This window comes from Anomalospiza imberbis, chromosome 11 (genome assembly GCF_031753505.1).
Source record: "Anomalospiza imberbis isolate Cuckoo-Finch-1a 21T00152 chromosome 11, ASM3175350v1, whole genome shotgun sequence".
In the NCBI taxonomy this organism is placed as follows: Eukaryota; Metazoa; Chordata; class Aves; order Passeriformes; family Viduidae; genus Anomalospiza; species Anomalospiza imberbis.
The window spans coordinates 21,228,017-21,250,675 of NC_089691.1; the positions used below are offsets into that span (position 1 = coordinate 21,228,017).

A 22,659-nucleotide genomic window follows, 5' to 3' on the forward strand; every position below is an offset into this window, starting at 1 on the left:
ATAGGCAGGGTGTCATTGCAGCAGGAGCCTTGTGGCTTTTCCAGGTACAAATCCTGATTTTTCCAGGTACAAATCCTGATTTTTCAGTGGTTGGAGTTCTCAGTGAGGCTGGGAGAGGCCAGAGCTGCAGGGCTGAGGGGGGTGGTGGCTGTAGCTGATGTCCCACAGCCCCAAGGAAACATTCCCACCCTTCTGGGGGGTTTTATCCCCCTGGAATTTCAGCTCTCTGGGCCCAGCCCAAGGCAAAGAAATGGGAATAAATAAAAAGTGAGCGAAGAGAAGGCGGAAAATATCTCCACAAGTTCTAGCAGCTGCTGCTTTGGAGATCACAGGGCAGTTCTTGGCTATATTGAAGCTCAACTCAGCAAATATTCAGCATAGATTTTGGGGAAATTTAGGCAACATTGCAAAGATTTGGCAGGTCCCAGGTCAGAAAACAGGATTTTGAGCTTTTGGAGGGTGCAGTGTTAACATGCAGAGGGCTAATGGGTGACATGCCACATTATTCCTGTTTGTATGGTTTGTAAATGCTGGAGTGTCACCAGGGAATCCCAGATTCCCTGTTTCATGTACCAGGCAGGACATGAACATGGGGAGAGTATCCATATTTTTAATAAATGCATCTAATTTTGACAACTGAGGCTGTGCAGCAGCTTTGTTGAACATTTATTTGCAATTAATGTGCTGGAAGAAAGATGACATAACCTGCTGCTGCATCAGAACAGGTCAGCAAGCAGAGGTGGACGTGGTGTCAGCCTCACACGAAGCATTTCCAGCTTTATCACTGGAAAACTAAAGGAAAAAAACAGGATTTTTCTTGCACCCGGTGTGAAAAGCAAGAGCAGTCAGCAATCACAGGCCAACCTCAGCAGCTCTGATGTGCCCCAGTGTCACTGCAGGCTCCTGCTGGCTCATTTCTGTGTTTTTGGGATTCTCCAGGGCTGACCCAGCTCCTCTTCTGCCTTGGCCACCGTCCAGCAAGTGCTGCACTGTTGAGATTGGAACTGAAATCATCAATTAGCTGATAATCACTATTGGTGGAATTCTATGTGCCGGGTTTAAGACAGTGCAGTGGCTGGAAACGGAGCCATTTGTCAGGGCTATAATGGCCTTTTTATGTGCACAAATTTTTAAACACAATTTCATAAAGAGGCTGCCATGCTCCGTGATTTACTGGGGCAGTAAAAAATAAAGAAATTACCCGAGGAGTAGAAGATCTCTGTGCATTGAAATCCTGGAAGTTCATAGAAATACCTGTTAACTGCAGGGATTTAAAAACTTTTTCCTAATGGCTGTTTGTTCCACATTTCATTTCTAGAAGATGCTGAACCTCCCTGATTATTGCTCCCCTTATTTCACAAGTTACCTGCAAAAATCCTGCATATTCAAAAGCAAAAAGTAACAGAGCCATGAAGAGATTTTAATCTTTGGCAGATGGTGTGGAGAGTTGGTTCAGCTTCTCCTCTGGCAGTAAATGGGAAAAGAGCCCACACTCCACGGCTGTTAGGAACAAGCCATGTTTAAAATGAATGGATTAATTGGGCAAGTAATGATGTATAGAACAGCTCTGTGCTAGCATGGGAACACTTGTGAATTTACTGCTGAAATTCAACCAAGCCTTAGCATCTCCTTTATGTTCCCAGGGGTGATGGGAGAGTATGAGCCCAAAATAGAAGTGCAGTTCCCAGAAACTGTTCCATCTGCGAAAGGAACCACGGTGAAACTGGAGTGCTTTGCCTTGGGCAAGTAAGTTTGGGTCCATTATTATGATTCATTATTATTCCTGCGGCTTCTCACGTTCGTGGCGCTGGGTTTGTGGGGTTTGCAGCAGTTCCCAATGATCCACTCCCCTCAGCAGGAGTTACCTGTGGCCAGTTTTCAGTGCAGCCTCTGGGCTTGGGGACTCTTGTTTCTGGAGTAAACCCTGGCAACACTTCCAAAATGTTGGGACTGGTAGGAAAATCATCACAAAATGGATGGTTTGGGTTGGAAGGGACCTTGAATCCCATCCAGTGCCACCCCTGCCATGGGCAGGGACACCTTCCACCATCCCTGGGTGCTCCAAGCCCTGTCTTTTGCACACTTTTAGAGCAGCCACAGCTTCTCTGGGCAACCTCTGCCAGGGCCTCCCTACCTTAAAATGGATGTGTTTTTACCCCAGATTCAGCTGGGCCAAAGCAGCATTTTAATAATTAAATGTCTCTTGCTTATACACCGTGATAAACACATTTACATTTATGTCCCACATAACCCACCCGTAATAAAACTCCTCTGGAGCCTGTGCCAGGCTCCTCACACTCACCATGGCTTCCTCTGCCCGGGTTATTTTGCTTCCTTTCCCTCCTTCAGCCCAGTGCCCACGATCAGCTGGAGGAGGGCGGATGGGAAGCAGCTGCCCAGGAAAGCCCGGAGGCACCGGTCGAGCGGGCTCCTGGAAATCCCCAATTTCCAGCAGGAGGATGCTGGACTCTACGAGTGTGTGGCTGAAAATGTGAGAGGGAAAAACGTGGCACGAGGACAACTGACATTTTATGGTGAGCAGGCTGCCTGCTTTCAGGGCTTTTTTTATTGCAGTCGGTGCAATCTGCAGTAAATATTTTGTGAGGACATGAATTTGCGAGGATATTTTTGAAATTACTTTCTTTTCAAATGGCACATCTCGAGAAGGGTGCAATTTGAAATAAAACCTGGCTGAATGGTGCATATTAATTGAGAATCAGAGCAGCTGGAACAAAAACACGTCCCCAGAAGGACATTGGCATGGAAACGTGCTGGAAATGGTTGGAAAAGTCTTTTTTTCTTCTTGTGGCTGGGAGGGTAAGGCAGGAAATCTGGGGGAGCATCCTCGTGTTATAGCTTGGGATTTATGATGTATGGGTTGCCCCAGCTTTTGTGGATAAGAGTTAATTGCTGATAACCAATTAAGAACAGCTTTCAAGAGGATCAGTGATTGAACAACAGGGGGAGTTGGGATTTAACAGTGTCAGGGCAGAGCCCTCTCCCCTCAAAGGCTTTCTGTGCCTGCTCTTCCCCTCACTGCAATCACAGCCCTTGAGCCAGGCACTGTGAAATGTCAAATTTCAGCTTCCTAGGCCTGCTCTGTTAGATAGAAGATGCATTCATCCCTCTGATCCCCAAATTCCTGCTGGGAACAGCCCCTCAGAGCAAACTGAAAGTGTGGCTTTACCTGTGCGTAGGTGAGTGAGAGCTGCAGGGAGGGGATTTAGGGGCACAAGGGGCTGGGTTTGGTACCAAGGTTCTGCTGGAGATGTTTTGGAGAGGAGAAGCTGCAGGTTCCACACCCGACAGATATGCAGAGACCTCCAGAGCATCAAAAAAATCCTGGTTTTGTTGCTCCCCTGGTCCCATCCCATGTTGTTCTTCAGAGAAAATACAGACAAAAATTCAGAGTTTTCTCCCCAAAATGTTTCTGAGGGCTCAGCTCCTGTCAGCAGGGAAGATTGGGTTGAACTCCAGAGATGAGGAGAATGGTTTTTGATTTATAATAATTTTGCCACAGAAAAAGAGTTTGGGAACCAACCCTTCTGGCAAAACTGAATTGAATTTGGTGGGCAATGTAGGTTTTTTTCAAAAGTAGGGATGTTTTCAAATTGGAAATATTTCTGAAAGACATTTCATTTAGAGATCAGAACTTTGGGGGCTTCCATTTCAAATGAACATTTCTCCTTTTAAAACTGAGGGGAAATATAAAATGAGAAAACATCAAAAACAAGTGAAAGAGCAAGAACAAAGTGAAATCTTTCATGTTAAGGAAAGAATCTGGGGTTGATTTGAACAGGTTTTAATTTTTTTAATTAGCTAATTTAAAGATTCTTTTTTTCTGTGCTGTGTGTTTTTCCTGATTTTTCCCATGTGGAGAGTAAATTAAAAGACTCATGAGATGTACAGTTTTGCTGTACCCACAGCCAAAGCTGCCTTCCTTGGAAAGCAGTAAATGGAGCCTTTGGAGCACTCCCACCATAGCATATATCGAGTTATAATCTCATTATTGTCATGAATTTACCGCTCTGGATCCTACACAAAAGCTGCCACTGTGGCTCGTGCTGCTTTTCACACCCATCGTGGCATTTCAGCAGAGAAGCTCGAGGATTTTTGGGAAGAGGGGTGTCCTGCTGTCAGTCTGCCATGCTGGGAAGTCTTTCCATCTCTTCCCTGGGAGTGGGGGAATTGCCAGTGGAGAGGTGGCAGACAGGTGCCTCCCCTGCTGCAGGTTTTAAAGATAATTCACTAAAATATCGTCCTCGTTGTCTTGAGGATGGTGATTTTCCAGGGAACTAGTTGGGTTTTTTTAGGGTAACTTGTGTTTTGCAGCCAGTACTGAAAAGAGATCTCTTAAAAAAAAAAAAAAAAGAAAATAACTTGCATTCTGTACTCTGGGCTCTGGAGTTTTGCGTGGCACCAAAATTTTATAGGGGAAAGTAACTTATTATAAACTTTTATACAAATAGTTGGGGAAAATAACATAATTTTCCTTAATGATTGGGGTTTTTTTTAAAGCTTAGAAATGTTATTTCATTGCTGAAATACATCTGTAATGGTGGCAGAGCTTTCAAGTTGCTTTTGGAAGGTCAGGGCTGGTGCTTGGAGAGGTAAACACTCTGGAGGTGCAGAAAGGTTTGAATGGATTTGAGGAATAAATTTTTTATCATCAGGGTGGGCAGCCCTGGCACAGGTGCCCAGAGCAGCTGGGGCTGCCCCTGGATCCCTGGCAGTGCCCAAGGCCAGGCTGGGCACTGGGGCTGGGAGCACCTGGGACAGTGGGAGGTGTCCCTGCCATGGCAGGGGTGGCACTGGGTGGGATTTAGGGTCCCTGCGGCCCAAAGCATTGGGTGCTCAGTGTGCTCTGGGCTATCAGAGGTGCTGCCCACGTGCACTGATGTGCTCTGCAGGTCACAGTGAGGCTCTAACAGCTCCACTCCTTTAAACCCAGTTATCAGCCTCTGTGCATGGCATAAAATAAGAAAAGAGAAGAAAAAGAAATTCAAATTTGCCTGCTCGCTGTAGATAACCCAGCGTTGTCAGCTTCTCTGTGTGCTGCTGGAAGCTGTCAGGGAGGGTTGACTTCTGCTGTGTTTCCCTCTTGTATCAGTGTTTTTCTCCTCCGTTAGCATATCAGTGACACCGAAGTTGTTTGACACCCTTGTTGCAGCAGAAAAGGTTAATTACACGCACAAGATCCGTTCTTGCTGCCTTTTCTGTGCTCTGAGCCCCTGCACCAGGCTGTGTTTCACTGCTCTCCACAAACTCTTCTTCCAGGGCTGAGTCCCCCTTGATGGATCGACCTTCCCATGGAAACATGCTCCTGTAAATGCAATTACAGCAGCTAACTTCTGTTTCCTTGACTGATGGAACTCTGAATGACACATTTCCTTGCTGAGTCTCTTGTTCTCCCTGCTGTCCCAGCCTCAGGTTAATTCCTGGCAAAGGCTCCTGGTGGGATTCTTGGGGCTGTCCCATGCAGAGCCAACAGTTGCGCTTGATCCTTGTGGGTTTCTACCAACTCAGAATATTCCCTGATCCTGAATTATCAAATTACACTGCACAGCCTCTTCTTTTCCACCTTTTAGCAGCTCTAAGCGCTGGCGCTGCCTTCCTGACCTGGCAGCTTGTTCCCTGTGCCAGCTGAATCCCGTGGCTGCAGCAGGTGAGGTCCCCAGCAGGACACAGGGTTCTCTTCTCCCAGTTTCTCCCAGTTTCTCCCAGGCCCTCCACACCCTCAGCTGTGTGTTTTGGGATGCACTCCCATTGACCTGATTGTATTTTTAATCTGGCTGCTCATAAATTTTACATTTGCTAACCCTCCACAGGCTAAGATTTATATACTGAGCAAACAGCAATGCCAACAATTATTTTTTTTCCTGGCACAAGTACAGTAAACAGATTACCTTAACCAGCTAATTTAAAAAGAACTTGCCTTTTTTATTCATAAAGCCAGCATCGAGGAGATGCTTATTTATTATTGATGTTTAATTCATGGTAAGTTTAGATGCTGTTTCAGCCCAGTCTTCTTTTGTTGATATTTGTGACCCCAAGGCTGCTCATCCCTGGGTTTGAGTTCCTTGGGCTCTGCTTCCCTATATTGACTCTGATGAGTCAATGCAACATCTTGAGATCCCCCTTCCCAACAAAATATTTCACCTGAATACTAGAAACTATGAAAAATAGCTTCTGGTTGAGGTGATAGGGATGTGTTTAGTGGGGCTGGGAGTGACAGCACAGGGGAGGGCTGAGGAGCTGCACCACCACTGAGAACGTTTGTTTGCTGGGATATGGACACAAAACATGGGATTTGTCCCTGGCTTTTCAGTCAGATCCAAGCTCCAAAGCAGCTCAGCTGGAGCCAGCACAGATGCAGGTGCTGCCTCAGCATCTCCTGTGTTGCTCCAGCATCTCCCATCCTCTCCTGCTCTGGCAAGCCAAGGAAAGGAGGAAAAAATTGCAGCTCAAATGCTTTCCAAAAGTGTCAGCACAGCAGCATCTGCATTAGCAGACAGACAGACTTCTCTGCCACTAATTACAGTTCTGTGCAGCATTTTCTGAGATATTCAGCAAAACCCATTTAATTGTCTGGGCCCCTTTTCTGATTAAATCCTTCTCAAATCTAAGTCCCACTAGGAATTTGTGAGGCTCCTTAATTTTGTAGTGAAAAGAGTCCTCCTTTCATCAGCGGGCCTGTGTTTTATTCAGGCAAAAGCCACTTTGTGCCACTCTGTAAAACAGCCTCAGATGTAAATCAGATTATTCTCTTCATTATGGCCAGAGGTCTAAAAAGGAAGTTTGCACAAGTAAAAATCAGGCAGTTTTATGTCTGCTCAGTTTGGGTCCAAAATCACAAATAATTTGCTGAAAATTTGAATAAAGTGAGTTTCTGGACTGATAAAAAGACAAGAAAATTCCTGTATGTAGGGCAAGTGCATTATGGTATTACTACTATATTTTTATTAATTATCTTTCACACCCCTCACTAGAAAACCCTGTTGTCACCTTTTACACAGGTAAAAGTTAGTACAGGGAGGAGTAACTCTGGGTTTTGAATTCTTTGCTGCCCAAGGGAGGTCTTGCATCCAGAACAACTTCCTGCACAGAGCACAGACGTGTTTCACATCAGCTTTTCCTTTTCCATGGGATTGCTGGAACCCTGCTTACAGAGAAATCCAATTTTTGGAGATTCAGAAAAAGTCTCGTGTTATTATCATTGTTGCTTGGAGAATCATCTCTCCAGCAGGAGAAGCAAAAATACAAATAGGGTGAAACACAAATAGAACTGAAATGTGAAGGCTACTCATGGAACACCCCACACCTCCCTTACACCCCTGAGCACTTCAGTTTCTTGTCAGGATGAAAGATAACTAAACCCATGAGGATGGGTCCCTGTGGGTGTGCCTGTAACACCCACAGCCCACAAAAACCGGGGACAAAATCCTGCAGTGGTGCAGAGCAGCTCGTGGAACAGGAGGTAAATGAGGGGAAGGGACGACTGAAGTGGTTTTATCAGCTGGGTTAAGTCCTTCAGATTTTTCTCTGTTTCTTTTCCTCGGGTGTTTAATATTTTAGTGCCAAGCAGAACTCCCAGGCTGGGCTAGTAGGGTCAGTCTTGTAGAGTTTCCAAAGACTCAGCCAAAAGGAGATTTTTTTTTTTTTTTTTTTTTTAGGTACAGCCTTCCAGCAGATTGGTCTGGTGCAGGATTTGCACACCTTGAAGTTGTACAGAAATAAAACAGTCCTTGACTGGCAGTAGAGGTCAGGAGGGAGGAAAGGAAGAGAGAGGAGAAGGGGTAACTTGAGGTCTGGTTTCACATCCCTGTGATCTTTGGGAAGGAAACAAATCAGGATCTGAGAGGTTTGTGCACAGGAGCTGTGTCCCCATTCAGGGTAGGGTGGGCACTTAGCTGCACACACTGGCTGCACTCTTTATTTCCAGTTACTCATCTGTTTTTCCCATCTGGTTGGTTTTTTTGGTTTTTTTTTTGTTTTTTTTTTTTTACTTCTTACACTTGGCTATCTGGTCTTTAGACTGCTCTGATCCTGGGCTCAGTCTCAATCTCCTTAGAATAGAGATGGTAATGGACAAGTCATTCAGCCTTTCATCTGCCATTAATGATGAATTACACAGCCTGCACCAGGTCATCAGCTGCTAGAAATTGGCTTAGGAACACTGAAATCAATACACACCAGCTGAGAATTGGATTCTGGATATGTATTAGCACCTCATTTGCTTGAGTCTTTTTGGTTGTTTTGAACTCACAGATGATTGCAGAGTCCTACAGGTTTATTTCTGATATTTCTCCTTTACTTCTGGGGGTTTGTTACTGACTTTTGCAGTGATGCATCATCACCTTCCACATAATTTCATTTTTAAATATCTTTTAAGACATGATTTCCAGTTCCTACTTTTGCCTTTTAATTTATTACAGTGAAGGACAGACTGCCCCTGAATTTTTTGTCTTAGAGAAGTAAGAATATATTTGGGCATATTTACCTGGTTTTAACTGTCCTACTTTGTGTTGGTGAAAGCTGAAAGGTGATCAAAGGTAAACAGGGGTTTTTTCTCACTATTTCCATCACTTTTCTTCAGTCCCCCTGAGTACAAACTCCAGAAATCTCCTAGGAGGGGGAGATTTTTCTTTAAAGCAATCCTTATGTAAGAGTCGTGCTTATATCTCTTAGCTTTTTCTTTCACTTTATAGATTTAGCATATGAATTTTGCTTGCAACTCAGATGAATTCTTAATCAGCTTCCAGATTTTTCCTCCAGGATGTTTCTAAGGCCAGTACTATCTTAAGTACTCCAAGCAGGACCAAAATATCTCCTGTAAAATAATTTCTCTTTGGTCAGCGCCGCTGAAAGGATCCAAAGGACATTTTTCTAGACCAGTCACAAATTAAACCTCGTCATTATCTCTGAGAACGTCACTATACCAGAAAATGTTGTGGAGAGGAGCTGGTTTCATCCCCTTATCTGAATTATTTTAATTATCATGCCTGAAATCTCGTGTCGTGTTACCTTGGTCCAATCCCCAGTGGGCGCCTGTCAAATTCCATTAGGCTGTGGCCACTCTGCTTTGGTGGCTCACAGATATTTGCAGCATGAGCCAACCCCTGAGTATTCTCCAAGACGAAGCCAAGAGCTTCTCTCTGCACTGAACTGTTGAGAGGAGAGCTTGACCTAATTAGAAAAAGCTCCCAAAGAGCAGCAGAGAACGAACTCCTGCTGAACAAACGGCTCAGAGCTTTTCACTGAGATGATTTTTTGACCTGTGCTGCTCGCTCTGGAGTTGTCTGCACCATAATTGGCTTTGGAATTTGGAATTCTATCAGTTCAAATCACTGGAGGGGGTTAGGGTGGTGTGGGGTGGAGGCTGTGGCTCGTGGGTGCTGCACCAAAGGGTGACGTGAATTTGGGGTGGCAGCTTCCAGCACTGCACGTCTCAGCACTCAGGGCAGGAGTTGGGATGAACAACCCACAAACCACCCCAAAAAATGCCTTTTGGAGAGAATTTCCCTTATTTGGGGAAAATTGTTATTTCCCTTATTTGGGGAGTCTGTATGAAATGGGGATGAATTCTGAATTTTCTGTCCTCCTCTCCAGGGGAGTTATCTTTGTTTTTCCATAGCACACACTCAGGTTATAGAGCACAGCTTACGATTAATGGCTTTTCTTGATTTGCAGACTAATTCCAGTTGTTTTGTCTGGGTGTTTTTTTTTTTTTTTTAGTTTTGTTTTCATGTGGGAAATCTGTAAAACAGCGCAGCAAAAATAAAAAAGGCAAATGGATGTGTGTGGGTTTTATAGAGCTCCTTTCATGGGATCATAAAATTCCCTTCAAAATGATGAGTTAGATGCTGTTAGAATAGTAAATATGTAAATTCATGAGTAATTTGCAAATGTCCTTGAGCCACTGAACCCGTTGCAATTGCTCAGCTCGATGGAATTGTTCAAGTTCTTACTCCAGATGACAGAACTGACTTTCATCTTCCTACATTTAAAGGCTTTCCCTTTCCTATCTCTTTAGATACATACAATAAACAAGCTTAAAATATTACAGGGGCAGGAGGGGCGGCCAGAGAAATAAACACCATTCACTTCTCCTTTCCCTTCTGCATTGCCAGGATGCTCAGTTCACCTTTTAATTTTTGGAATTCCCTTGGAGCTGAGGTGCTGTGGAAAACTCTCCACCTCCTCTCTGCTTCGTAGGCACATTCAGGGTGCCAGGGGTGGCGTTAAACACAGCCTGAGCTCTCTGAATTTGGACTTCCAGCATCCCATCATCACAGACATACCACTCTTTTCGGTATAATCATACCGATTTGCCACTTTGATGTGGCGTTTTAAAATTCATCCTTTCAAGCCCGTCTCTGGGCCCCTGTCCCCACCCAAAGGAGGTGTGTAAAGTTGTTACCTGGCTTTGATGAATCTTAATTTTTTTCTTTTATCAGATTACACTGGGAAAAGCATTAATCAGGTTCTTGGAGACCTCTGCTGGTAATACCTCCCTGCTAAGTCAGATGCTCTTATGTCAAAATAGGGCAAATGCCCATAAAAAATCAGAACTCTATTGTTTATTGGGACTTTCTGAAAAGTATTATAGATATAATATATTAATATACTATTACTAATAAAATCTTAAATAGATAGTATTGCATATTGTAAATATATCTGGACAAAAGGCAAGTCTTAAGCAAGTCTAAGGTTTTGGGTGGTCTTCAAAAGCATGTGGCAATTTTAGTGGAATTTAGTGGAATCTGGCTAAACTCAAACTCTATTAAAAAAAAAAAAAGCCAACAAACTGATAAAATTACGTGAAACACTGTTAAAAATGCAATCTCACAAGTGGCTGGAAACTGCCAGTGCTAGTTTTCACCAAATTCTACCAAAATGTGTCTCCAATATCTGCGTGTGGCCTTTCTGGGTTTATTCTGTGTCATTAATACAATTATTGGGTCCAAAGATTTTTCTTTCCTGTGGCAATATATGGAGATCTGGCCATAATCAAGACAAGACTGAGAGCCTGGACCTGAAGCAGTGCCTGTAACCATGCACAGTAACTGGAATAACCTCAATTTCAACGCAGAACTAGTTCTAAATTACATGTTTTGAAGTCTGCAGCTAAATTTTAGAGCTTTGAAGGCCAAGTTATTGAGACCCTGAGGAGGGAAATGTCTCTATTTGAAAGACCAGGTGCATAACTACTGCTTTGTTTTTGCAGGATGAGCAGGGTTTCTGAAACTACTCTTTCTTTAAGGGTTTTTACTACAAATAACATAAAAGTAGCTTCTCATCTTGGCCTGTGCCACCTTTGGAAAGCAGCACTGGACTCAAGGAAGAACAGTAATCTTTAGCAGTTCTTATGATGCCTTTTTGGGGCTACTTAAAATCAGAGGCCAGATAGAATGAAGGGAATAAAAGCTGTTCTATTTATTGAAGAGCCTTCAGGTACATTTAGGGCAGATGAAACCCGCCAGGGGCTACACCCAAAAATGGATGATGGGTCATGGCTTTTCACATGTTTATAAGTTTGGTTCATTTGCATATTGAGGGTGAATCTGCCAATTCCAGCTTCAGGTAATGAAGTCATTGACCCCAAGTTTGCTCCCCCAACTCACTTTTGTTCCCATCTCTCTGGCCTGAGGCAGTGAGGTGTCCTTGACTGCCAGGCCCGGAGAGGAATTGTTGTGTCTGCCCCAAATGGGGAAGCAGCAGCTCACACTGTGTGTGGAGTTTGGAGTTGCACTCTAAAGAACTGCAGGGTTACAGATAGATGGAAAATAGAAAAGCTGAAATCCCAACGTTACCAAGTCCAACGTTCTGATAAGGGAAGAAACGTCTGTTTGGCAGCACAGAGCTGCTGCTCCCAGGCACGAGGCTTCCCTCCCTGCTTGCCTTGCAGCCCAGCCCAGCTGGACGCAGCAGATCAGCGACGTGCACGCGGCCATCGAGGAGCGCGTGTCCTGGGAGTGCCGCGCCAGCGGCCGCCCCAAGCCCTCCTACCGCTGGCTCAAGGACGGGGAGCCCCTGCTGTCACAGGTAGGCACTGCTGGAACCCCCTGGGGATGGGAGCTGTGGGTGCTGTGGTGCTCTGCCAGCTCTCTGATCTCTGGGCGGTTTTTTTGGGGTGGGGAGGATGGAGGTGCTCTGGAATCGCGAAATGGTTTGGGTTGGATGGGACCTTCAAGATCATCTTGTTCCACCCCCTGCCACCTTCCACTGACCCAGGCTGCTCCAAGCCCTGTCCAGCCTGGCCTTGGACACTTCCAGTGATCATGTGGCAGCCGCAGCTGCTCTGGGCACCCTGTGCCAGGGTCTCACCACCCTCACAGAAAATCCCTCGTTCCTTCATGTGCCTGGTACTTCTTCATACATTCATTTGAAATATGACAATTGACCCCAAATTATATACTGAATCATATTATAGGATCTGCCCGCTGACTCCAGCGAGCTCCCCAGGCCAGGGAGGCGGGGAAAATCAGCTGGAAAAGTTGGAGAAGACCTCCAGAACGATCAAACTGCAGGACTCTGTTTATTTCGGTTATGTCATGATGGTGCCTTGTGGCACCTCCCTACAGCTCCAGGAGCTGCTGCCAGGGACAAGCAGGACACACAACAGCTCTACATTCAGAGCTCTCCTCCCCAAAATGAAGGATCCATGATGCAAACCTAAGGCTGGAAAGAAGAAGGAATGGCTGAATGGGGTTTTGGAATCTGTCACTAGAGAATGATCACCCTAAAACAATTATTTTAATTTATGATGTTTAGGTGAACTTCAAGTGATAATGAAATCTTGGGGCTCCTGCTGGTGTTTAATGGTGTTCCCACTCTTCCTGCTGAGCTGTGTCCCTGTGCAGGAGCTGTAGAATTACACTCCTCCCACCATCACGTCTGCCCAACCTCTCCTGGAGGGACATCACCCAGCCCATGATCCCACCTTGCCACCACAAAGTCAGCCAAGTCACAAAAGCTTTGGTTTCAAAGTAGCCAGTACTTTTCCCCCTTCACTTACTGTGAAAGAACATGGCAGCCCCAATTTGATCAAACCCCGATAAAAATTGCACAAACATTAAATTTCTGCCCTAAGGCCAAGTAGAAAACCAAAAGCTCTTTATTTTAGACCTTTTTTTTTTTTTTTAATGTCAAACTCCTGGGGAGGGAGGGAACACTTTGCTGTACTTATTAGAATTGATAACTCGAGCTCCATATCCTCAGGCTGACAAATGATAGCCTGGTCTTTCACTCCACACACTAATTCTGGTTGCTTCACGCTGGTCACTGGCAGATGGTCCTGTTCTTAAATCGCGTTAGTGGCTGATATGAAGTAAAGGATCATTAAATTATTATCATTTACATTGTTTTCAGTAAACTGCAGAAGATTTAAAATGTTTCTGTCTGTGCTGGCTGAGATGGCAACCAGTCTTAGCAGCCTGCATTGCCATATACACTCCAAATGGCCTCAGGCTGTGCCAGGAGAGGGTCAGGTTGGAAATCAGGAGGAATTTCTCCATGGAAAGGGTGAATTACTCCAATGGAACTGCCAAGGGAGGTGTCCAAGAAACGCCTGCATGTGCTGTAGTTCAGTTACTATGGTGGTGTTTGGTCAAAGGCTGGACACAGTGATCCTGGAGGTCTTTTCCAACCTTAATGACTCTGTGATTCCATGGGAATACCATTGTTCTAAATGTTTCTGAGGATGGGCCTGGCTGTGATGTGCCACTGTGGAACAGAAGTGCATTTCTTGCTTCAAGCTTATCTCCTTGAAAGGGATATTAATCTAAATGCTTTGGGTATTAAATCAATGAGGGGTCAAGGGAAAGTCCTCCAATTTAAATTGCATTTACCAGCTCCTATATTGGTTTCACCATTTAGCCTCTAGCCTGACGTAAATTTGGCTGGCAGACAAATAAATTGCAGCATGCAAATTCCTCCCATTACCGCTACTTCCTTTTGCCCACCTTGCTGTAAAATACAGCACAGCAACCTCTGTGTGCGTGTTCTGAGGAGGCTTGTTCACGTTCTTGTTCATTTTGGAGTTTGTTTTGCTGTCCCCAGGGCAGGGTGCAGCTGGAGCAGGGCTCTCTCACCATTCCCAACGTGAGTCTCTCGGACGCGGGGATGTACCAGTGCGTGGCGGAGAACAGGCACGGCGTCATCTTTGCCAGTGCAGAGCTCAGTGTCATAGGTGAGTCCACGTCCCCTGCACAGCCAACCTCCCAAATCCACAGCAGCCCCTGCCCAAGCTGCAGCAGCTGAAGCAGAAGGGGATCTTTGGCGGTTTGTTTCTAAGGAAGGTGTGAAATGAAAACTTGAGGCAGTGGAGAGCAGAGAACAGATGTTTTTTACTTCATCCCACATTCCCACATTCCTCCAGGAGCTGGCAGGTGCATTCACTCTCCTGCTGCTTAAAGCTATTTCTGGAGAAACCTGAGCATTCAGAACATCCAGGACCTTAAGTGCCCAGTCCTGGCTACAGAGGTGACTCTGCTCAGGACACGGGGACAAACCTCCTGTCTGAAGAGACCATTCAGCAATCTAACTGCAAACAAAATTCCCCCATCCCAAAGAAAAGCATCTTCCACCCCACAGTTCTGTGCACAGCTGCTCTGCTCCTCCCAGTTATAATCAGGAGAAGCTCACGTGAATCCAGGTGGGGAAACACCTGAGTGGAGGGAACAGAGATTACAGAGCCAGGATCTTCTCAGAGGTGCCTGTGCCAGGACAGGAGGCAATGGCCACAAACTGAAGCCTGGAAATACCACTTAAAATAAGAAAAACTTTATTTTGAGGTTGGTTGGACACTAGAACAAATTGTCCAGAGATATCCTGTCCTTGGAGATGCTCAACATCCAACTGGCCATGGCCCTGGGCAACGTCCTGTGGCTGCTCGTGGGTGAGCAGGGGTGGGGTAGGACCATCCCAGAGGTCCCTGCCAGGCTGCAACTCAATCCCAAACCATGTTCTTGAACGAGAGGCAGCCCTGGTCACCATAGGGATGTATTTTCAAAGGGTTAAACACAATTCCTGATTACAAAATAATGGTTTTATTGCTCTCAAACCAAAAGTTCAGTAGCAGCATTCTCTGATTTATCCTGAAGAACAAAGCATGAGGTTTTTTTCCAGCTATGGGATTTTCAGTTATTGGTCATTTTTTATCATCAGTGATAGATGCCTGCATAGAAAAAACATCATTTGAAGGCTTGTCTGTGTTGCTGTTGGAGAAAAGTACGATAATGGTCCATAAATTGGACTTCACAATACTGAGATTTATTGGACATGAAAGAAATCAAAATAAACCCACTGATGCTTTTCTTGTCTATTTAAAACCTGGTATAAATGGACCTTTGGGAAGGAGGAAGATGTTTTCAGAGGAGAGAGGTTTAATCCTTGTTGGTGGGGACTCCCAGGGTGTCCTTGTGCCCGGCAGCTCCTTGTGTCCACACAAAAAACAGATTTTGGAGGGTCTGGTCTGAGAAACCTGGCAAGGAATATTTATTTGGCCAATTTCTCACTTGGGTTCTGCAGCTCTGTTTCTGTCTGTCACAGGGAAAGCACCCAAATTGTGTCCTGCAGATAAATTCCTCTGCATTCTGTGATTTAACTTGGCACATTTTGAAAGGAAAGCAGCAGGTTTGCCTTTTCACTAGAGTTTCAAAGCAGGGCAACATTCTGAGCCCTCCCTGGGAAATTTTAGCTTTTAACCAGATCTGAGTGTTAAAATGGTTGTTTTAAAAGGTCCTGAAGTTAAGCACTTGCTGCTGATGTTGTTTAATCATCTCAAGTGAGACTTACACCAAAATTAAGTGAAAGAGAGAAATGGAAAATTACAGACTGAGCTTTTCTCAGAGTGATTCTTCTCAATTATTGTTGCCAGTTATCTTGCCTGGAGTCTTTAAAAGCAGAATCCAGTGGTTCTGGACATTGTAGAAGACATATTTCGAGATGCAGTCTTGTCTTACAGAATTTTCAGGCTAAATGTTTAAAAAACAAATTGGAAAAATGAAATGTGGGCTAGAGTGGGAAAAAAGTTCATTAAAATCCCTGCTTGACAAAGAAAAGGTGTGAATAAATTCATTACTCCTGAAGTGGCACAGGGAAGTTGTGGCAGTGCTGAGAAATGAGCCCAGAGTTTCTAAATGTCAAATGACAACGTTTTGAACGTCACAGAACAAAACCCATGGTGTGTCTCACACAGGAGCAAGAAAATTCAGCAAATGACTCACAAAAAACCAGTCTGAACTGTTTATTACAGAGATTGGAGTAATAGGATTATTCAAAAAATCTCTTTTGCTTATAAATTTGGGACAATCATCTGAGAAATTTGTTTCAGAAGTGATGATATGTTAATAATAATGTAAATAATAATGCATTTGGTTCTGAGTGCATTGGTGGGAAGTGTCTTCAGGATGTCTCCTTTAATTCCGGAGTGTTTTACAAAGCCAGTGCTGGTTTCAGGGCTCTTTTATAGCATTTAATATCATACCTGTGTTTCTGAGTGCCAAAATTAAGTCCCTGCCTGTGATTAGATGTGGAAAACAAAACAGCTCAGAGATCACTGAGCTCTGCTGCAGGAACATGGAGCACTATTGGATCATAAAGCCCATCCCACTTTCAGTGTGGGATTGTGCTTTATCCACCTCTTGGGCAACAGGAATGATGGCCAAAAGAATTGAGGCAGATGAGGTGCCCTGAGAAAAAAGGGATTTGCTGGGTTTTGTCTCCCAGCTGCTGCAGGTGAGCTTTGGATCCTGTCATGGGCCATCGAGGTGATGCAGAGCAGGGAGAGCTCAACTCTGATCTCCCAGGGGCAGCAACAAGGGAGCCAAGGACAGTGCAGAGAGTTGAGGGATCCAGGGCTGGAGCAGGGGGGATCCGGGGATGGAGCAGGAGGGATCCAGGTTTGGAGCAGGAGACATCCAGGTCAGGAGCAGGAGGGAACCAGGGATGGAGCAGGGGGGATCCAGGGCAGAAGAAGGAGAGATCCAGGTCAGGAGCAGGAGGGATCCAGGGCTGGAGCAGGAAGGAACCAGGGCAGAAGAAGGAGGGATCCAGGTCAGGAGCAGGAGGGATCCAGGGCTGGAGCAGGGAGGATGGAGAGAGCAGACATTGCTGCCACTGCTCGCATCAGTGAGAGTTGTTCCTAAAGCCCTTCAGCTGCCTCACCTTTTGCTCTGAGCTGTCTACGTTAAAAAAATGAATGGTCCTGTTTGGTATCAGTGAAACTCCTGGTTGTCTTGGGGGATTTCAGTGCCAGAGCTGCCTCAGAGCCCAGCAAAGGGATCATTAAAAAGCCTTTGAGGCAGGAATCAGAAGCCAAGGCATCTCCTGGTTCCCCGGGCTGCAGAGAGGCTTGAGGGCTTTGGGGGTCACCTCAGGGGATATCTGAGTGTTTGTCACAAAACACAGGGGCAGGAAAAGATGATTCTTTGTGCCCTGGAGCCAAAAAGTTTTGCTTGGCTCAGGACCTGGCTGTGTCAGTGTCTCCCACCTTTATAGAATTTAAATATATAACCCAGTTTATGAAATAATTATGAATAGGGAGCATAAAAGCATCAACTTTTCTGGAAATATTAACATTTCTGATTAATTATATGGCTTCTGTGTTTGTGAGAACTTCCCTGCCTGACAGAAGGATGATCCTGACACAGAAAAAGGAAACACTTTATACTCCTCATGCACGAGGTTCCTAGGGATGCTGTCCCAGTAAGATGTGCATGGTGGGGTTACTGGTTTCTCAGGTTTTTGGCTGAACACACATTTTTAAACAAATCGAGTATTTTTTTTTGCAGCGAAAGAAGCACTCATGTGCCTTTTTACCCCATCCAGACTTCACTAGTTCATAAAGTCCAATCATTTAGGAGTTGTAAGTGAGAAACAACCCTGGAATTTTGTAATGTTCAAACGAGTCTGGCTTTGTTCTTTCCCCGAGGGAATTCTGATCTGGTTTGTGTCGATTTTGCTTTCAGCCATCGGGCCAGACTTTTCCAAAACCCTGCTGAAGAAGTTAACTCTTGTTAAAGTGGGTGGTGAAGTCATCATTGAGTGCAAGCCCAAAGCCTCCCCCAGACCTACTTATTCTTGGAAGAAAGGAAAAGACATCCTAAGAGAAAATGAGAGGTAATGTCTTAAAGTAACCATTTCTTTCATTAACTAACCCAGGGACTTTCAGCAATCAAAGCTAAATTTGTCATTAATAGCTTTGCAAAATTGACTTGCAAATACATGAGGAAACAGCCTCTGTTCAATCCCAAGGAGCTGGGGGTGAGATTCCTATTCCCATGGTGCCCATCCCATCTCTGTCTGCTATTAAATCATCCCTGCCAAGAAGCTGATAAAGATGCACTCCAAAAAAACCTGAATATTTTGCCTCTGCAGTGCTCTAAATAACCCTTGTTTAAAAAAAAAAAAAAAAAAGATTCCCAGGAGATAAAAGCCTCCACTGCAAATTGCATGGCTCTGGTACATTACTCAGTGTCCTGCAAACAGGAATTATTTGGGGGGAATGATTAATTTGACAGTTCTAATGCCTGACTTGAAGGTGGCTTTCTCAGACTGGCCAAATTTTTTTTTTTTTTTTAATTCAAAAGCCAGCTTTTCAAATCCTCCTCTGTGGTGTTGATTTGTTGCTGGCTTTGTGGAGGTGTGGTTGTGTCACCTGCACAGTACCTGAGAGCAGGACATGGAGAACTGTCCTTGACACTCCTCCAAAACATGATGTGGCACTAGGATTGATGAGGAGAATCCCGTCCTATTAGTAAAGATCAAAAAGCCAGAAATTGTAGGAAATTGCTATCTTTAAAAGCTTTAATCTGTTAGAGCTGTTCTTTTACCTTGGAAAGCCTAATCTTGCTCCACCCAGCCTGTAATGTCCATTGAAATAGAGACTGTGGTGCTGGGTCTGAGTATGCAGAAAGCTCCAGTCCATTTACAGCCAAATGATTCAAATATTGAACACCCAGTTTCTGACAGGTTTAGCTCGTTTCCCTGACCCTTACCAAGCTGTTTTCTGTGGGCTGTTTGCTTCACCCCTTGGCATGAAAGGAGTTGGTGATCAATGACACAAAGCTTCCTTTAGCAGGCAGGGCACAGAGCTGCTGAGGTCAAAGTTGTCATGGATCAAGGTGTATTGATTTTTAAAACTGAAATAACTTGCTCTCCTGGGGAGGGTGGTGCCAAGGGAGGAGTGTTTGGGGCTGGAAGCTTTGGAGAGTTTGGGGCTAGAAGGGTTGGAGTCTGTGGTGCTGAAAGGGTGTGAGTGTTTGGGGCTGGAAGGGGGTGCTGGAAGCTTTGGAGAGTTTGGGGCTGGAAGCTTTGGAGAGTTTGGGGCTGGAAGCTTTGGAGTGTCAGCCCCACGAGGTCCCGGTGTCCCCGTGCTCGCTGGCACAGTCTGGATGTGCTGCTTGCTCTGAGGCTGTTCCCCTTGGCACAGCACAGTTCCTGCTCCTCATTTTAATTCAGGAGTGGGAGTGCCCAGCAGGGCTGGGGCAGTGTGGGAGCAGGGTGGTGGGCACAGCCTGGGCACCGGGGCAAACCCAGCCAGGTGCGCTGCGGGCTCTCGTGGCAGTGCTGGGCTCCTCCTGCTGAGCCACAACCAGGAGCCTCCCACCTGGGCACGCAGCCCTGGATGGCAAACCAGATGTGAAATGTGCCCAAGCAGGTGTGAAATCCTGAGCTCCTTCAGCCCAGCGGTTTTCCAGCCAGTAGGATCAGCCAGCAGGGATTACCTGGCAAAGTGTGGGAATGCGGGCGGTGCCTTGGCACGGGGACCTGCTCTGCTCTGACACACACTGGGTCTCAGGGTCTGGGTGTTGAGGTGACCCCAAGAGTGTAAAAGTCTTCGTTTCCCAGCCCATGCAGCCAAAGAAGGAGTCTGAATGCGCAGGGTCGGCTTCTCAAGGTTGTTTCTTTTCCCTTATCTAGAACATTCTGTCTCTGCCCTGCTGAGCTCTGTCCAGCAGGTCGGCCATGGCATTCTGTCTGCCCTCAGGGCGGTGTTCACATTTTATCCCAAAACTCCATGTGCCATGTTTACAATAACGTGCCAATGTCTGTCATTGATGTTGGACAGTGTGTCTGTACCTTAAACCAGCAGAAAAGTGTCACCATCACAGCAAGACATGGAGGGCAAGGAGAAGGAGGAGAAGGCCAGGACATGCCCAAATTCCTCCATCTTGTACCCCTGAACCCCATTCTAAAAACCCCAAAATTCCATTCTTTTTCACCCTGTGTTAATTCAACTACCACACTACTCAAACCCTTGTGGCTTGTAATTCCTTATACGGAGTTGGCAGTTTTTTCCATGGGTTAAAATCGAAGCCACAGGTGTTCTTGACTTGGTGCCAAGGTCTCCAAGCCCCCTGCCAGGGTCTGGAGGCAGCCAGGGCAGCCAGAGGGATGTCCTGGACTCTGACAACTGGGCTGTGTCTCCTGTGGGGATGAGGGTGCTGAATCCTCACCACTGCCTTTATGCACCTGCAGCCTGGACCTGGAGACTGTGTGAAATGCACAATTAGGGAATGACATTGTCTGCTGTGGTCCTGGCATTGCTCCTCAGCTCTGTCTGCCTTCGTGGGCAGGAGGGGCCAAGTGCCTGAGCTCAGCTTAATCCTGCTGTATTTCTGCTTTCAGTGCTTGCTGAAATGTCATCTCCTCCCCGCTGTCCCAGGGGACAGCAGCAGTGCCTGGAGTCCAGCTCCAGTATCTCCCTAGACCCCCAGTTGTGTGTGGACTTCAAACAAGAACTTTCTTGGCTGTTGGAAAAAAATCTGTTGAAACCTAGGAAGAAAGATGCCAGGAAAAGCTGCTGCTGCAATCTCTTCATCTGGGACAGTACACAGAACTTTTAGACAGGCGTAGGAGAAGAAACTTCAATGAAATCTCTGCTTAAACTGACGTTAAAGGGTCCTGTGAGTGCCAGAGAGGCACCTGAACATCTGGATCCTTCTGCAGCCTGCAGGTTGATCACGTGAAGGTTAATCAATATAGATGATCCTTCCAATTCCAGGTGGAGTTAAAAGCAGCACTGTCAGGGCTTGCTTTGAATGCTGATGCTCAGCCTGAAGGCTGCCATGGCAATCACTTCGGAGTTTCTCCTGGGGCTTTTGTAGCTTTTTGGCCAGTGTGTGATCTTAAATTCCTTGCTGGAGACACTGTGCATGGTTTTTGCTGCTGAGATTCTGGCTCTGGAGGCTCCTGCTGTCCAGGAGGCAAAACAAAGTGTGTTCTTCAATGTTTGCCCAGAGAGCAGAGACTACCATGGTGAAGAAAAAAAAAAAAAAAAAAAAAAGAGCTTTATCGGTTTAGGTTTCACTTTCTTCTCTGGAGGCTGAGGTAATGTGTGCTGCACCTCTAATGAATCACATGGCCTGAGGGCATCTCTTACTGGTGGTTGAGAACTGTGCAATTGTGTTATTAGGAATTCGCCCTGGGGTACAATTATATTATTGCAGTCATTAAAGGCACTTCATCTCCATAATAATGGAAATCCTGCCTTGGAGGCCTAACTGAGTCAAAATGATGTTGGGGGCCTGACTCCAGAAGGTAAATTTTATATAGGAACAGCTCTAGCACAGATACAGATGTATTGCAAATGCTGTTTGGAAACAAAGACTATTTCTGTGTGGGGAAAGTACAGGGATCATTTTCCATCCTTGATGTTCCCTTCACATTCCAGTGCAAAGCGAGCTCTCCCCTCTGTGGGAAAGACCTTTACTCCTGGCAATGCTGCTCCTTACAGGGCCACTGGGAGAGCAGGAGCAGGAGAGACATGATTAAAATCCACCTATTCCCAGGAAAGCCTGGCTCAGGAGCAGGGGGTGCCTTTCTGGTGGCCCCCGTGCTGGCCCACGGCAGAGCAGCACGCCAGGGCTTGGCTGTGGGAACAGTGGGGTTTCACACCTGGCCTGAGATGCTCCTGTGCCAACAAACTGGGGCTTTCTGTCCCTCTACTGCACAGAGTGAACTGGCTTTTAGTAGCTTGGCACCAGAGGCTGTTCAGTTAGAGCATCTTAAGGAAATTCCTCATGGGATTGGTCAAGGGGTGCGTGTTACTTGTTGGTGTGGAGTGATTTTGCTGCAGCAGTCTGGACATACTCCTGAATCGTGCACTGTAGGGGGACCTGCCTGAGCAGGGGGGTTGGATGTGATGACCTGCAGTGATCCTTTCCAGCCTGATCCGTTCTGGGAGCAGTGGTGGAAGGGGCTGCTCAGCCCTGCAGGGTCTGCATCGCTTCCCCTGCAAGCCTGCCCTCTTCTCTCAGGTCTTGTTTTGGGTCTAGGCAAAGGGTTTTTCATTTTTCATGTCATAATGGCAATAATTTCACTTATTATTCCTCACAGAGTGAGACAGGGACATTTCCCAGAGCTAAAGCTGTAGCATTGTGTGGTTCAAGAGCAGATTCACGTTTCTCCACAGCTTCCCACTTTTCCCCTTCTCCTTGACTTCCCAACAGCAAAAACAGTGCAGGAAAAGCAAGAAAATTTTTATTTTAAATATGTACACAACAGTCTTAATTCCTAATTTTCTCCTAGAGCTACTGGAAGTCATATTTACCCTGCCACCAGAAACGTGCTCGGGCTGGGACAGAAAAATAATTGTACTTTTAAGCCCCAAAACCAATTGCTCTTCTCTCATTCTTCTTCATGTAAAGCCCC

At 45.7% G+C, this 22,659-nt stretch overlaps 1 protein-coding gene across 4 annotated transcripts in view; it reads left to right on the top strand.

Annotated features, from left to right (window-relative positions):
* Positions 1 to 22,659, top strand: part of LOC137480881 (contactin-4) — a 281,234-nt gene that overhangs the window by 214,062 nt on the left and 44,513 nt on the right. For all 4 annotated transcript variants that reach the window (XM_068202332.1, XM_068202331.1, XM_068202333.1 and 1 more), the window contains 5 exons: positions 1,644 to 1,746; positions 2,350 to 2,534; positions 11,909 to 12,045; positions 14,062 to 14,191; positions 17,973 to 18,123. In XM_068202332.1, coding sequence (XP_068058433.1) covers positions 1,644 to 1,746; positions 2,350 to 2,534; positions 11,909 to 12,045; positions 14,062 to 14,191; positions 17,973 to 18,123 — 706 coding nt within the window. The remainder of the gene's footprint in view (positions 1 to 1,643; positions 1,747 to 2,349; positions 2,535 to 11,908; positions 12,046 to 14,061; positions 14,192 to 17,972; positions 18,124 to 22,659) is intronic.